Source organism: Cervus elaphus, chromosome 5 (assembly GCF_910594005.1).
Source record: "Cervus elaphus chromosome 5, mCerEla1.1, whole genome shotgun sequence".
Classification (NCBI taxonomy): Eukaryota; Metazoa; Chordata; class Mammalia; order Artiodactyla; family Cervidae; genus Cervus; species Cervus elaphus.
The window spans coordinates 88,304,089-88,320,767 of NC_057819.1; the positions used below are offsets into that span (position 1 = coordinate 88,304,089).

The window sequence follows — 16,679 nt, forward strand, 5'->3', positions numbered from 1 at the left end:
TCACGTCTAAGCCTGACTCCCCAGTCCATTTTGAACCCGTTGGCCTCCATTCCTTGGCATATATGTTTTGTGTGTTTCTCCATCACCCGAGACCCATAGTCCAGACGCAGGGAAAGTACGTGCAGAGACAAGACCACAAAAGAAAGCCCCTGGGGTGTCACATATGCAGCCTCTGGGCCCCCACACCCACTGCTCTCCCTTTCAGGAAAGCCCTTCGCCTTCTTTCCAGCAAACTCAGTTTGAGTATGTCTCCCCCTCCCTTCTTTGCGTCCGGCCAACCCAGGGCAAAGCTCTATCATCAATCATCCCAGGTGACCGTGGTCAGCTGACATGTCCATCGTCCCCGTGGGGCTGAGGCTCCTTGCGAACCAGCCCACTGTTTTGCCTCCTCTCCCTGGCAGGGCCCAGCGCACAGTAGGAGCTTGATGTGTCAAATAAACGAATTGGACCCTCATTCCAGATTCCACACCAGCACCTCCCATGCAGACACACCCCAGCTGAGATGTTCATCCTTCCTTGATGCACACCTATGTCCCTCTTGTTTCTCCCTGAAACTCTGCATGGATATGTGGTGAGGTGGCAGAGTGGATGGGGATTAATGGAAATAAAAATGGAAAGCCATAGAAATGGAAAGCCATTCATAGCTTGTGTCTGGACTTTAGTTACCAAATATTTGTTGAGCACTTGCCAATTCTGGGCACCATGGGTGAAAGAAACTGACAGAGAGCCCCCCTCCCCGCCCCTCTAGGACCTTCTAGGAGGCCACCGTCAGGGCACATTGGAACAGCGGGTACCTGATGTCCTGGACACTCCAGGGGCACCTTCACGCCCAGCCCAGCTATGGTTCTGCCCTACATGGCTTTCCGACAGCTCCCTGCTTCCCTGCCGCTGAGCCACACCTGTTCTTTGCTGCCAGCACATCTGGGGCAGAGCTAGCCTTCTTTCAGGCTCATGTGTTACCTGAACACGAAGAACTGAATGTGGCGATCTCCGTTTACTGACCATCTCCGCTTGCCGGGATCTGTGCCCGCAGCTTTGTCTGCTGGTGGGCACCGTGCAGAACACTTCACAGACATGATCTCATCCAGTCCTCACCCTAACCCCAGGGCTGCCCCGTCGGTTGAGCAGAGGATCCTGGCCGGCAGTCTTCCTTTGGTCATGGGCAACAGCCATTTGGGGCAGTTGCCAACACAGCACTCGTCCTGCCCCTGATCCTTTCTGGGACAGATGCAACCAGCTGGAGCCACCTGTTCAGGGTGCTGAAGGCTGGCCAGGGCGTCTTGGCTGGGCTCTTGCTCCCCCCAGGCTTCCTGTGGTCCCCAGGGCTGCAGCCTGCACTGGAGAGAGGTCTCGTAGGGCCAAGGGAGGCCATGACTAGGTGTGGGCCAGCTCGTGGTCCCCTTGGTAGGGAGGGGCTCACCCAACAGCCATTGCTCTGTCCCGCCTGGTTTTCTGACTCAGAGACCCCCAGATTGTCCCCATCAATCCCTGGAGAAGAGAGGCTTCCCTGGGAGAGGCTGATGGTGACAGGAGGGTCACCCTCTGAAAACTGGACTGAAGGCAGAGGAGGAAACTGGAGCGAGCTCAGCTGTGCACACAGCCCTCTCACCTCTCTCCTTATTTTTCTGCCCCCCACCTCTCTCCTAGAGGAGGTATCTCTTTATGAGGGCACACTTCTGGGTCTACGAGTCCTCCATCCCCGTGTGAGCATCCCTCCAGCACCCGGGGGTCTAAAGGGACCCGGATGTTGGAGAAGGAGGCACAGAACCGCAGGCGGCTCAGCCGTGTTTCCACCTCACGTCGTTTAGTGTGACCTTCGTGTGTGTGTGTGTGTACACGTGCGTGTGTGCACGCACCTGCACCGCAAGGAAGGGACACACAGCCAGCCACCACGTACTGTCTGTTCTCCGGGAGCTGTTGCCCCACCCCTAGTCTTGTTGCCTCCGTTTATTTAAGAAAAATCTGACACAGTGGTGGGTAGAACCCGAGAGAAGGGCGGCCGTGGGACGGGGTCAGGGAGCCGCGGCTCCCTCTGCCTTGCTCATCCCACAGTCCTTCCCAGCAGTTGCCTGGTGCCCTCGCCCCCTCCCACGGGACGCCGCCCAGTGGGGGAGTGGGTGGCCACCCCCGCAGAGAGGAAGGAGGGGTGGGCGGAGCGGGAGGGGCGGCTAAGGCGTGGTGTTGATCTTGCTGAGGGGTGGGCGGGAGGCACCCAGGGCTCCTGGGCGCCCAGACCACAGTGCTCTGGGGTGGACCCACGACTCCTCCCCCTGAGGGCCTGCCCACAGCCCTTGGGGGCAGAGGATGGAGTCCTGAGATCTCAGAGAGGCGCCTGGCTTGACCCCAGCCTTCTCTATAGAGTCAGCTCCCGGATCTTAGGGAGGGACTGGGGAGGGGGACACCCGGAAGCCAGCAGATGCTACAAATATTCCCTGCTCCCCCCCCAAATGTTTTATCCACAGCAAGATCCTTGGCAGGGCAGGCAGCCGCTGCCTCCCCACCCTGCAGGACAGAAATCCCTGAATAGTGGTTTGAGAAAAGTCTTTGTGCAGCTTGTAACACAAGGCTCCCCCCAGTACCGCGCCCCCCGCCCCGCCCCCCTGCATGGGGGAAGCAGGAGACAAGGGGGGCGGGGCCCTCGGCCCAAGCTTGACTTCCATGCCCCCCACTTGGGGCAGAGGGGTTGTCTAAGATGGGAGGAGGATTGGAAAGGGGAGAAGGAGGGCTGGGATTGCTTTCCTCGTAGCCAGCTCCAGGAGGAAGGCGCCTCCACCTTTGGGGGCAGAGGAGGGTGAGGATAAGGCGGGGAGGAAGGACCACCGCGGTGCGGGGGGCGGCCCCTCCCACCCCGGAGGAGCAAAGCTGCAGGGGCCGGACTATAAAATCCACTCGCTCCGGCCCACATCACATGTGAGCAGCGGCTGAGAATCACACAGAGCCCACCCTGCCCTGATGGGGCGGGGGGAGTCGGGACCGCACCTCTACGCAATCTCTTTGATTCTGCGCATGTAATTGTGCAGGTCAGGAGGCGGGGCGGGCCGCGTGGTGCCCGTCACATCCGGGCAGCCCCAGCCCAGGTCCTCTTCGTCTTCCTCGTCCTCTTCGCCGGCGGGCACCGAGTCATAGGCCAGCTCCTCCGAGGGCAGAGTGGTGAAGGTGGTGAACTTGACCCGCTTGCGCTTGGAGGTGGGCGAGCTGGCGGGGTCCTCGGCCTGGTCCCGGGCCGAGCCGCCCGAGGAGCCGTCGCCCCGCCCGTGCACCTGACTCTGGACGCTGGTCTGCGAGCTGCCGCTGCTGTGGTGGTCACCGTGGCAGCAGGCGGGCACGGTCTCCATCGGGTTGCTGGCGGGCGGCGACAGCTCCCCCTGCACCCGCAGCGGCTGCCCGTTGCCCAGGAACACCCAGTGGTGAGAGTGGTCCATGCTGGTCTGGCCCTCGGGCGGGATGCGCTTGTGCCGGTAGCGCAGCACGAAGACGATGCAGTTGATGAGGAAGACGAGGATGGCCAGGCAGAAGACGCCCAGCAGTGCGTACATGCCGATCTCCAGGTCCGTCAGCCCCCGGGGCATCTGCAGGAAGCCGGTGGGCAGCGGCAGGAAGTCTTCCGTGGGTGGCACAGCCGAGCTGGCAGTGCCAGGGCCCGCGGCCTCAGGTCGGGGTCCCGCCGTGCCTGGCGGGCCAGCTCCCCGGGCCTCGTCCTCGCCCCCGCCAGGCCCTGGCTGGCTGGGGCCCGGGTAGTCGTAGGTGGGATCCTCCTCGTCCCGCCCAAAGTGCACCCGCAGGCCCACGGGGGTCGTGGCCAGCACACTCTTGCGCTTGGTCTTCTGGCAGCTCTCGGCGATGGTGAGCTCCGCGCGGAGCAGCTCCCCGGCCCCCTCGGCTTCCGCCACCACCAGTGGAAAGGCCCGGTCCTGGGTCACCGTGGCCACGCGCTCGTCCAGACTGCTCACCAGCAGCCCGTAGTCCCGGGGGCTGTAGAGGGAGAGTGGGGCCGTGGTGCCATCGCTGTAGGAGAGCCAAAGGCTCAGGAGGGCTTCCTGGAGGTGGAGGAGCAGGAGAGGACGGGAGTCAGAGAACTCTTAGGGCTGGCTTCCCTGCTAGACCCTGAGCTCTCTGAGGGTGGGGCCAAGGTGCTCTGGCTCCCTGCTGTACTCCCAGCACTGGAACAGAGCCTGGCGGGTGACCAGTGCTCGGAACCATTATCTGCGTGGGAGTTCTTCTTTGGAGGTGGTGGAGAGGGTACATAGAAGTTTATAGACTCGTACTTCCCCGAGAATATCCTCACCCACTTCACCCTTCTCCCCTTCCTGCTCTAGGAGCCACACCCCATCTCCATGCCTGACTTTGGGATCACCCCCAGCAGACACGTGGACATCGAGAACACAACATACTCAACCTCAGCTTTGTCCTCTGTGTCTTAAACCTCCTGAGAACTGACCTCCTTGTGGATGAAGAAGCAGGGCCCAGAGACAAGCCACTGGCCTGGGGTCACAAAGCAAGTTGAAGCAGAGAACTCCTGAGTCCTGACTTCTGGCTTGGTGCTCAACACCCACCTTTGCCCTCCCTGTGACCCCACATGTAACTTTTCACCTTAGTCCCACGGCCAGTGTCCTGGTGTATCTGTGGGGAGGGGAGCTGTAGTTGAGGCAGGGAGGGGCAGTCCAGAGATGGGTGAGGGTAATTCCTGGGGGTGGAGGAAAAGTTAATGGGCCCTCTGAGAATCCAGGAGGGAACCCTCCACTGGAACGTCTCGTGGCAGCAGGTGCAGGAAGCGAGACCTTGGCCAGACTCCTATGCAGATGGCAGAGGGTGGGGTGGGGGTGGGGCAGGCTTGCTGGGCATGAAGAGTAAACGGATCTTCCATTATCAGAGCCCTAATCTGGGGGACCCACAGCCAGAACCTGCAGGTTCTCCTTCCACACTCCAAGCCCCGAGGCTGGCCAGTTGGGCATCCGGTTACCTGCTTGAGGAAGCTGAGGGTCTGCTGGGCGGCGGCGGTGGCCAGGATGGTGTGGCTGCTCCCAGGGCTGGGTCGCAGGGAGAGGGCGAGGCTGGCCACCACCTGGGCCTGCAGCTGTGTGATGCTGACCTTCTCCTCCGTCACTGTCAGCAGTGTCTCCCCGAGCACGGACTCCGTCAGGGGGGACACCACCTGCAGCAGAGTGGGGTGAGAGTGGGTGAGAGCCAAGAAAGCAGGACCGCCCCCCCAGATTCCCCAACCAGGGAGGAATCTGCAACCAGGAGGAGGGTCCAGAGGCAAAGTGAGGGTCAAGGGCTCACAGGAGCACAGATGAGAGGGGTGGGTTGAGTTTTAAAGAAAGCAACAGCCCTCCCCCCCACCCCCACAGTGGTAAATAGCAACTGGTGGTCAGCCTCAATGTCAGGGAGACAAAAGGGACTGGTGGGGATTGGGGCAAATGGGAGAATTCGTGCCCATGTCAAAAAGGCATCAGTACTGACTCCGGCTGATGACTGCAGGTTGGAATGCAGACCCAGTGTTGCCAGATACATACTTTGTAAAATCAGAAATTTATGTTAAAAAAAAAAAAGGGAAACCTCTCAGTTTTTAAATGGTGGATCCATTGGTTTATAAACCAAATATGTCTACAAGCATATTTCAGCCCATGGGTCACTATTTATAATCCTTTAGGTGGATGATATCTGCCCAGGCACCCAGTTATCAATGAGGAAGGTCAAAATTGAGTTCCTAGATCTCCATGATTCCCTTTCCTGGCCTCTGGGTTGACTGAGCCCTCCCCCCTGCCCCCTGCTCCTCATCCCCATCTACTCAGGGACCACACTGAGCCATGCGAGGTTGATGAGCCTGGGAGAGAGAACCTTCACCAAGGTGAAGTTGACCTTGACCTTCGATGATGGAATTTCCAGCAAAAGGGCAGGTGGGGAAGCAAGTGTGTCTTGGGGGCCATCTGAGGTTACTCCCTGAGGCTGAGGTCCCAGAAATCCTGTCTTGGGGATGTCTGTATCATGGCACACTCCCTGCCCTATGCCTACCTTGAAGGGAGTGGTGCCCGGCTCCAGCCCAGCCAGCGTGCTGCTGTCTACCATGCGTGCCACTCGGGGGTCACCCACCCGCATGAAGTCGCTGACCAGGTCGGTGACTTCCACCAGCCAGTCCGGGCCCAGCATGGTGACCACCTGGTCGGTGCCCTCCGATGACGTCGTGTGGAACTGGGTGAAAACCTGCAGGGTGGCGTGCTGGTACTGCAAGGTGCAGCCGCGACTCGCACTCTGGGGCCTCTCCTCCTCCTCCTCCTCATCCTCACTCTCCCGGGCTGACCTGGGTGGGAGAGGCCAGAGGTCAGGGCTCCCCACCTCGGCTTGGACCTGCACACGTCCCACTCTCTCCGTTGCCCCGCCGGCCCCTCCCCGGCTCCCGTGGGTGGAAGCCTGGGCTTGTCCCTTCTGTCTCTGCCAAGCTTGAAGCCCAGAGTCCCAGGCTTTGCTCTCCTAGATGGGTATCTTCTTGACCTTCCCCATCCACTCCAGGTCCCTTTCCACCCCTGCTTGGCTGAATCCACACCTGTGACTAGCTGGCATCAAATATCAGCAAATACTGTCTCTTTCTCAGCACTGAGCATGTGCTGGGGCCTGGGCTCAGCTCTAAATTGGAGCAAAGGCGATCCTTGCTCAAGCGCCAGCAGGCTTAGCTGCCTCGTGTCCGACAGCTGTGTGGCAGGCAGAATTTGGATGATTAGCTGATGAGATTTCCAAGCGGCATGTGGGAGGTGTGTCCTGGCTTCCTCTGACTGCTCACAGCGAAATGCAAGAGGAGAGGGATAAAGGGAGGGAGGAACTGGCAAACAAAAGGGAACCCAGACTTGACAACTGGGGAAATTCTCAAACTCTCCAGATTGCCAAAAAATGTGAAAATCAGGAGGTTCAGCCAGGAAAGCGGGCTTTGGAGAGACAGAAGGGTGTGGCTAGTGCTTCAGAAGGATCAAACCACTGGAATATTCATTCACATAGAGGGTTCTTTAACTTATGTTAACTAATTTAATCCTCACAGCGGTCCTCTGAGTTAAGTGTTAATGTGCCCATTTCAGAGATGAGGAAACTGAGGCACAGTCGCCTCAGGTTGCCCAGTAAGCAAATGGCAGCATCAGGATTTCAATCCAGGCCATCTGGCTTCAGAATTCTGGTTAATTCTGATAACGAATGAGAGTCTGGCATGCTAACTAGTTATGAAACCCAGGTGGCCAGTGCTCAAACTTTATAGGGTTAGGGTCCTCACTACTCAAAGCAGTTTCAGCATCACCCAGGAGCTGGCCTGAAATGCAGACTTACAAGCCACGTCCCAGGTTCACAGAATCAGAATCTGCATTTTAACAGCGTCCTCAGGTAATGTGCAAGTTTGAGAGGCTCTGGTCGACACCGCCTTGCTTTTCCAAATCTCTGCAGAACTGAGCTGAGCCCAGCTCTCGCTGTGCCACCCGCATCCCTCCCCAGCCCCACCGCTCCCGCGCTAAGCTGCCTGCCGTCCTGCCTCTCTTCTCTTCCCTGCTGGCTTTTCTCTCCAGCAGTGATGAGTGGGTGAGTGAGCATGCTGAGTACCCATGGGCCTGCCCCACAGATGGGCACACATCCAGGTGTGTGAGCCTGGATCCCAGTGAGGGGGCCTAGTGTAAAGTCACTGTGTACCTGGCTGACGTACTCACAAGTGTGCCCCTAGTGTGCCCAGGCTGGGGCACGCATGTACAGTTGTGGGTGTGCCTGTGTTGGTGTTTCTACTCCATTCTGTCTGCTCCTTGACTGCTACCAGGCCAACTCCTTTTTCACTTATCCTTTAAAACTTAGCTCCAGAGTCACCTCCTCTAGGAAGCCTGCTTTGATTTCTCCTGGAGGAAGAGATGGATTTTTGCTTGGTGCCACTTGACTCTCTGCACTCGGGGCTTCCCCCATCCACTGCTCAGCAGCATATATATGACGGCTTCCCTGATGGGCCCAGAGCTCTGCTGGGTCAGGCTCTGGCCACGCTGACCCCCTCCCCCGACCAGGGCCTGGCACACAGTAGCTGCTCCATAAAAGTTTGTTGATTGCATAACCGGCCTGCAGACTGTGTACACCTAGGGTCTTAACACACACATGCAGATGAGTCTCCCCAACATCCGTGGTGTGTGGCGGGGCCGTACCTCCGGTCGGGAAGGATAGGAACCCTCCAGCCCTTCACTTGGCTGAGGCGGGCATCCGACAGCTCGATGTGCAGGGGCAGCTTGGGCACCCAGACCGTCATTTCCAGGGGGGCGTTGAGGACGTCGTAGCGGAAGGTGACCCTGGCGTTCATGGACCCGCGGGATTCCTTTCCGCTAACAAACACATAGTCACAGCTGCTGGATACCTGGGGGTGGGGGGTGGGGAGAGAACCTGGTTGACCTATTTTGCCCTACAGGTCATCCTGCGGGGCAAAGCAGGGGAGGGACTTCATTCTAATCAGGAAAGTCAGCCAGAAGCCCATTGGACAGAGAAAGTGCCAGTCACAGGAGGCTGAAGGGGCGGGGCCGGGTGGGAGAAGGCTCCTAATTTTAATCCTCTGGGAGGAGGTGTCAGCTTTCACTCTGTATCCAGAGATCATCTCTTAGTGGCTCCTGTGGGAGGCTTTTTGCTCCCTGGCAAGAAGTCAATGTGCCATTCCTTTGAAAGGGGCTGCTTCTGATGTGCCAGGCCACACCAAGGGCAAGCTTGCAGGCTGAGGGTCCCCTGCACTGGCTCCCCTCCAGCATGACCGCCTGGGCTCTGGAGCAGGTGTCTGCCGGGCAGAGTCCTCCACAAGACAGAGGAGTGACCTGTCCTGAGCAGGACACTGGGGTGTGACTGGGTGGGGAGGAAGTCATGGAGGAGAGGGTGGCGGAAGGGCAGGCCCACAGCTCCTCCAAGGTGCCTCTGGCCCCAAGGCTCCGGGCAGATGGGCCAGCTGGTTCATTTCAGGAAGGGGGTGGTTCCAGCCAGAGGTGGAGGTGAGGGAAAGAGAGCGGGAATTTCAGGACCAGAGAACCCTAAGCACAGACAGGTGGATGACTGCCACCAATGGGAGGGGATTTTTTGCAAACGCATGCCCACCGGGACACCACCTTGCATTCCTAGAGGTTCCCCGGGTGAGCATATGCTCGCTGAACACATCTTGGCGGACAGCTGTGCCCACTCACCGAGGTGTCCATGCCAGTACTTCAGGGTAGATGCAATTGGTGTATGTGGAAGTGCCCATGCACACACCTGGCACGCCTGGAGAGAGTCCTGCGTGCAATGCATTTAGGTGCCTCTACCAGTGCACACCCAGGGGTGCCCATCCCTGCATTTGGAGGAGGGTCTATCAGGCAGCCTGTAGGCTGATGCCACCCCGAAGGCTCCGGTGGGGGTGGGGAGGGGGCTGGGACGGCGGCTCATCTGTGGAGAGGAGCCCCTGAGGTCCCAAGCTCCTTCAAGCTTTCTTAATCATCTGGGGGCGGGGGTGGGTGGAGGGGCGTGGGATGGCGACCCTGCCAGAAATGCTCATTTCCCACTTTGGAAGGCAGAGAATTCCAGCTGAAGGCTGGCAGATCCAATTTAGACTGTTGGCAAACTCCAGAAAGAACCTGGGCATATTTCGCTGAGATTGGAAACTAATTCCATTTAGAATCTTTGCTAATTCCCTTTGGTGTCTAAGCCACGGTGACCCTTCTGGTCCACTCTGGGGTGGGGCTGGGGGAGTCTGGCTGGCAGAGGAAGGGGCTGGGTGGGGGGGCAGGCCCACTTCTCCCCATCCCAGCCTGCCAGCAGTGGAGAGCCCCATGGGCCTGGGCAAGGCTTCTAGTCCTCAGGAGGCTGTGGGGGTGTGGTACCCAGCCATCTGCTCTGGCTCACTCTGGGGATGTTATTCCTGAATGCGGGGGAAGGAGGAGGTGTTCCACGGGCACCCCCATTCCTGGAGGGATCTAGTACAGAGTGTGGAGGGAGAGAGCACACATTCTCAGGGAGGGAGAAGGAAACTCACATCCCCAGTGCCCCTGCTGAAGGATTTACAGGAACAGAGACAGATCCTGCTGTCTGATCATTTGATTTTGACACCAGCTGGAGGCTGCCATGGCAAGCAGCTCGCCCACACCAGGTACCAGAGCTGGATGCCTCTTGCATCACTGCCCACTCCACTGCCTTCTCCCCACATCTCACCCATGACCACTGTCTAAAGCCAGGGGAAATCTGAAGGCCTTCCTGGGGGAGGTGGCAAACTGGGAGGGATGGCCTTCACTCCATGGAGGGTGTTTGGCCCAGAGGGGGTCTCTGGGGAGGAGCTCAGGGAGAGGTCTTTGGGAGTTGGAGGGATTGCAGTGGGTGTTCCCAGAGTGGGTCCTCTCATACGACCTTCACTCCTGGCCTAACTCATGAGCTGCTTCTTCTTAATTTTTATAATATTTTTAATATGTATTTATTTTTAATACTATTAAATTTAATATTTAAATAATAGAAAATATAAAATAAATTTATAAATAAATTTATTTATAAAAATAAATTATTATATTATTTTATTATCATATTATTATGTTAAAAATAAATTTATTATAAAATAAATTATAAAATAAAATATTATAAAATTTATAAAATAAATAAAATAAACTAATTTAAATAAATGTTTAACAATGTTATTAAATATTTTTAGTATTTATTTATTTATTTGTCCACATCGAGTCTTAGTTGCTGTGTGCAGGCTTCTCTAGTTACTATTCATGGGCATAGTTGCCCCACGGCACATGGGATCCTAGTTCCCCAACCAGGGATCAAAGCCACATCCCCGGCATTGCAAAGTGGATTTGTAACCAATGGACCACCAGGGAAATCCCCTAACTCATGTTCTCCTGGAGGCTTCCACCCTGGGCTGGATCTCCATCTGTTCACCAGCCCCCAGGTTTAGGGCCTGTCTCTGAGTACCCCCAGGCTCTCCTCCCCTATTGCCTTACCCAGTGTTTGCCAGACAGCAGGGCTCCATAACGACTTGGAGACTGAATTCAAGTTGTCAGTGCTGCCTTCTCCCATCGGCCTGCCAGAAGGTCTCTTCTAGGACCTCCTCTTGCTCAGACTGAACATGGGATGCTCTTCCTCCCCCATCCCCTACAACTTCCCTCCTCTTTTCTACCAAGGGAACCTGTTTGAGATGTGAATTCCCTTCTGGGTTGGTGTCCTACTCCCCCTGAAGGTCTAAGGCCTTTTTCCCAGGGGCCCCCACCTCCAGGAAGCCCACCTTGATGATGTCCTCATTATCAGATTCGCATTCCACCAGGGCAGAGACATCTAGAACAAGGCCAGTCACCTCGATGGCGATGACCTTGACAGGGATGGCCACTGTCCGGCCCGTCAGGATGGCTGTGTTGATGATCTCTGTGTCCTGCAGGGAGGAGAGGAGGGCGAGCTCTGTGAGTTGCCTGAGGTCCCCTGCTCTCCCAGGACCACCAGCCAAGGCCCCCAGCTCCTGGTTGCCCCCATCCTGCAGATGCATGTCCTTATTGGAAGGACACCGGTACACAGGCAGATGCATCCACCCAGCCTCAAGTGTCTTCTCTGATGCTCTGCTGACGTGGACTCCCATGGGTGCTTTCGGGGTCTACCCCACTCTGCTGCGAGAAAACAATGTTTCCCCAATCCCGCACCATCTTTTCAACATCTTCGATGCTCGTCCAGACTCAGAATAACATCCAGCACATTTTCCTGGCTCTTCCACATGCCCTTGGGCTGGCTCCATGTCCTCCTGGCCATTCCAGATGCCCCTGGGCTGGTCCCAGACAATCATTCCAGTGCACTCTCCCTAAAACCCATTGCTTCTTGGAACAAACTATTCCCTTTCCCATTGCGGCACATTTGTGCACACAATCCCCTGCCTAGAGCACCCTCAACATCTTCTCTGACTGGGTGAGCTTTTCCTCCATGAGCCCTTCAAAGCTCCACTGTATGGTCACCTCCTCCAGGAAGCCCCCCATGGCGACGTCTCACCTCCGTACCCCTCAGCAGCCGCTGTCCCACTCAAGCACCGGGCACAGAGCTTGCCTGCCTTCTGCGAGGACAACTCACCATGGCCAGGGGCAGGATGGCCTGCACGTCCCGCTGGATGACCGTCAGCTCAGTCACGGCCCGCTCCAGGTCCGGCAGGGCTCCGTGGCCCCGGTAGTCAATGTGCCACATGATCCTGCGCTTGACTGACTGGCTGGTGAAATTCTCCATCTCAAAGTCCAGCTGCAGAATCTCCAGGGGCCCCTGGCCCTCCCTGCATGGTGGGGGAAGGGACGAGAGCCCAGAAGGAAAGGCTGGGAGCAGCTCAGGAGCTTCAAAACCCTTGCTGGGGACTCTATCCCTCATTGACGGCCTGCCCCGGGGCCCTCTGAGCCTTCCCCAGCCTGGGGAGTCCCCAGAAACTAAGCCCCAGCCCTTCTGCCAGCTTGGCCTCCTCCATCAAGACTTCCCCTCCCGCTCCCCCGTGGTGTCCTGCAAAGAGCTGGACAGAGGAGCCCCCTGGCTCACCAGGGGGGCAGCGGTGTGCCCTGGGCCCAGGACACATCCACGGTGGCTGTTGAATGCTTGGCCCCAGTCAGCAGCTCTGAGGTCACGTGCCATTGGCCACTCCGTGACTTGGTTCCTAGAAGGGTCACACCCTTCTTGGCCTTCACCCTGGGACAAAGCAGGAAGAAGAGGCAGAGGGTCAGCCTGGGGTCCCAAGGCTGCCCACCTGGCTGCCACGCTTAGGCTGGGGCTGGGAGAAGGGGGAGTGGGTGAGTAACTTATCCCGAGTTCTAGACTCAAAGCTTGAAACTAATCTGGGGACTCTGGTATCACATAGCTGCAGCCTCTGGCCCTCAGTGGAAGCTGTAGTCCCTTCTATTATATCTCTCCCAGGTCTTGCCATACCTCTATTTGCATACCTTAGTGACAGGGGACTCACTACTTTGGCACACATCACATTGCATTTTCAGAAAGTCCCTAAAAGGAGAAACCTCTTCCCTATATTTAGCTGAAATAGAACAATCATGGGCTCTTGTTGGGGCAAGAACAATTCTCCTCCACCCAAATAGACACCTGGTGAGGTGAGCAGGTATTCTCTGAGTCTTCTTTTCTTCAGGCCTAAAATCTTCAGGGCCTCCAACTCTCAATTTTGGCCATAGTTTCAAGTCACCCATTGCCTAGTCACCCTCCTCTGGACACTGAGATATATCTAAAGTGTAGTGTCTTCAGCGGTGCTCTAATTAACACTAACGAAAGCAGAATGATTATCACCTCCCTAATTCTACATGCTCTACTCCTATTAATGTAGCCTAAGATCTCTGAGGACTGATTTAACTCACATTCACATTCAGGTATTAATCACTGAATTAGGTATCACCCTGGGCATGGCAACCCAGTCCAGTACTCCTGCCTAGAGAATCCCAAGGACAACGAAGCCTGGCAGGCTGCAGTCCATAGGTTCTCACAGCGTCGGACACAGCTGCAGCTCTCCAGGAATATCTGGACTTCAGGGTATTACATTTAGGAGAGAAGGCTGGATTAAGGGTGCTGTTTCGGGCCCCATGTATTGTGCTTGGGTTGGAGGGGAGCATTTTGGTGGGGCTTTTCTTATATCCTCAGAATCACTCAGTAAGGCTCAAACCACGGATTCTGCTTGTGAGACGTCATTATATTTTGTGGGGATGTGATATGATTGAAGGCAATACTGAATCTGTGAACTGTATCATTCTGAGGGTGTAGAAAAAGCTGGGACTCCCCCCAAATTTTCTCCCAACCCTAAGATTAACCAAATGTCCTGACACATGGACACTCTCCTGTTCTTATTTTGGCTTGCAGTCAAGGGGCTGCTCTCTGATGTCCATTTCTCCTCTTTGGCCTCAGTCTCATTATTTGTAAAATGGGGGAGTTGCACCCACTAATGTCTAAGGGCCCTTCCAGCCCCAGTTCTATCATTTTGCATGTCCTTGCTTGTGAAAATATGTGTTTCCTCTCTACCATGACACTAAAGAAGGCTGAGTGCTGAAGAATTGATGCTTTTGAACTGTGGTGTTGGGGAGGACTCTTGAGAGTCCCTTGGACTGCAAGGAGATCAAACCAGTCAATCATTCTAAAGGAAATCAATCCTGAATATTCATTGGAAGGACTGATGCTAAAGCTGAAGCTCCAATACTTTGGCCACCTGATGCAAAGAACTGACTCATTGGAAAAGACCCTGATGCTGGGAAAGATTGAAGGCAGGAGGAGAAGGGGATGACAGAGGATGAGATGGTTGGATGGCATCATGGGCTCAATGGACATGAGTTTGAGCAAGCTCCGGGAGTTGGTGATGGGCAGGGAAGCCTGGGGTGCTGCAGTCCATGGGGTCGCAAAGAGTCAGACATGACTGAGTGATGGAACTGACCAACCATGACTCTATGTCTGTGAGACAGGGAGGTCAGAGCTGATATTTTGTGGCCATTAGGCAGATGAGAACATTGAGGCTCAGATCAGTGAGTTGTCTTTCTGAAGTTGCTCAAGTGATAACAGGAAGAACTGAGACTAGGATATTTGAGGATCAGGTCTGGGCGCGTCCCCTACAAGGTTTTCAGGTGCACATCAGACCTTGAGAGGAGGCCAGCCAGCTCCCCTCCCGCCCCCCTCTGCCCCACACCCCACCTCCCAGCCATAGCTCCCTACCTCAGAGTGAAGTGCTCCAGGCCGGGGCTGGAGGGAGAGGAGGAGTTGGGGGCCAGGTAGAGGACGATGCTGAGCACCTCGCCCGGCTTGAGGGGCCGGTCCGGCAGCCGGATCATCAGGTTGCTGTCCAGCCTGTGCTCCTGAAGGGTCCTCCTGGGGGGCGGGCGGAACAGGCTGATGCTTCCGATGCGCAGCAGCGGGTGCTGGGTGGGGCTCTCGGCCCGCGCCCCCGCTCCGGGTCCGGCGCCCCGGCGGGTCCCCCCACACCCCCCCGATGCATCGGGGGCATGAAGCGTGTAGTAGAGCTCGGCTTGCTGACTCTCCCCGGTCGCCTCGGGCTCCAGCCCATCCGGAGACTTGCGGCGGGCGCTGGGCGGCGCGGCCGGAGCTGGGGGCCCGAACCAGGCCAGGGGCAGCTCGGCCCGCACGAGACAGGTGGCCAGACCCCCGCTGAGGCGGCAGGAGCTCTTGACCTCCCGGGCGTCGCGGAAGGCGTGCAGACGGACGCAGGGCAGCCGCTCGGTGACGCCGAAGTCATCCCAGTCGCGGCCGGCCACGTAGAACAGCACCTGGGCCACGGGCTGCGAGGCGGGCACGCGCGGGTGGACGATGAAGGCGCGCACCTTCCAGCTGACCGTCAGGCGCTCGGGGATGTCCAGAGTGCTGGACGGCTGCAGGAGCTCCCGGGCCACCACCTGGCTGGTGCTGAAGGGCCCCAGGGAGACGTTGAGGACGGGCAGCTCCTTGGTCTGGAACACCACGAAGGGCTCGGAGCGCTGCAGGGAGCCGTTGGCCACCGTGGGCGGCGGGGGCCGCGCCTCGCGCAGGAAGAAGGCCAGTCGCGTGTGCGACAGGCGGTAGCTGATCGGCAGCACCGGGCTGGCCTGGGGCCCTGGCGGACTGGGGCTGGCCGGGTGGGAGCGGCCAGAGGCTGGGGACAGACAGAAGAAGAGCCCAGAGTGGTCAGGGGAGCGGGCTCTCGGACCCCAGGGCGCCCCAGCCTCTCACCTTGACAGAGGGCTGTCCACTCCCCGCCACACCCTGCTCTCCATCCTTGAGGCTCCAAGCCTGGCCCCACCTTTACTGGTGTGTTAATTGCCCTCTTTGCTGATTCCTTCCTCCGCGAGGTAAGGGTAAAGCTAATCCCTGTATCAAGCGTTGGGAAGCTTTAAAGAGGCTTTCTCCTCAGGCATCCTCATTTGTAAAATGACTATAAAAATTGTTTCTGCCTCCAAGTGCTATCGTGAGGACTTACCAAAGTCATGTGTGTGGAGGGCCCAGAGCAGAGTGTGGTACTGAGGCAGTAAGTTTTCATTCTCACTGTTATTAATGGTACAGTGCAGTACTGGCTTTCCCAGTAGCCCAGCGGTAAAGAATCCGCCTACCATGCAGGAGCCTCAGGAAATGTGGCTTCAATCCCTGGGTCAGGAAGAGCCCCTGGAGGAGGGCATGGCAACCCACTCCAGTATTCTTGCCTGGAGAATCCCACGGACAGAGAAGCCAGGTGGGCCACAGTCCACAGGGTCGCAAAAAGTCGGACATGACTGAAGTCACTTAGCACGCATGCCCAGTACATATTTAATGGTTTAAAATTGTTTATTAAAATCAAATGATTGTTTGTACATTGTGATGACAGGCAGTGACTTATTTGATCCTCCGATCGAGCCTTTGAACCAAGTATTATTATGATCTCCATTGATTCAACCAGTTTTCTATTAGCAAGTTCTCTTTTTTGAGAGCCTATACTTATCTCTTACAAATGAAGATGCTAGAAGCTTAAATAACTTATCCAAGTCCACATGAGTGAAAGGGGCCTGCAGTAGGATTCGAACCTGGGGCCACCTGGCTTTCAGACCCAAGGCTTTATGGCTCCAGCTGCCTCAGGTGGTGCAGGGTCCCCAGGGATTCCACATGGCCCCCCCGCCACCTACTCCCTGTATGCTTACATGCATGCTCAGTTGCTAAGTCATGTCTGACTCTTTTGTGACCCCATGTACTGTATTTTTCTAGGCAATAATACATGAGTG

The 16,679-nt window shown here is 56.7% G+C and overlaps 1 protein-coding gene across 1 annotated transcript in view; it reads right to left on the bottom strand.

Annotated features, from left to right (window-relative positions):
- Positions 1–1,897: 1,897 nt before the first annotated feature.
- TMEM132E (transmembrane protein 132E) overlaps positions 1,898–16,679 on the bottom strand; it is a 58,792-nt gene continuing 44,010 nt past the window's right edge. The window contains exons 2-9 of the mRNA XM_043903057.1: positions 14,653–15,583; positions 12,499–12,645; positions 12,052–12,244; positions 11,228–11,371; positions 8,151–8,356; positions 6,013–6,298; positions 4,961–5,152; positions 1,898–4,037 (exon numbers count right to left, since the gene is read on the bottom strand). Coding sequence (XP_043758992.1) covers positions 2,982–4,037; positions 4,961–5,152; positions 6,013–6,298; positions 8,151–8,356; positions 11,228–11,371; positions 12,052–12,244; positions 12,499–12,645; positions 14,653–15,583 — 3,155 coding nt within the window. The 3' untranslated portion in view covers positions 1,898–2,981. The remainder of the gene's footprint in view (positions 4,038–4,960; positions 5,153–6,012; positions 6,299–8,150; positions 8,357–11,227; positions 11,372–12,051; positions 12,245–12,498; positions 12,646–14,652; positions 15,584–16,679) is intronic.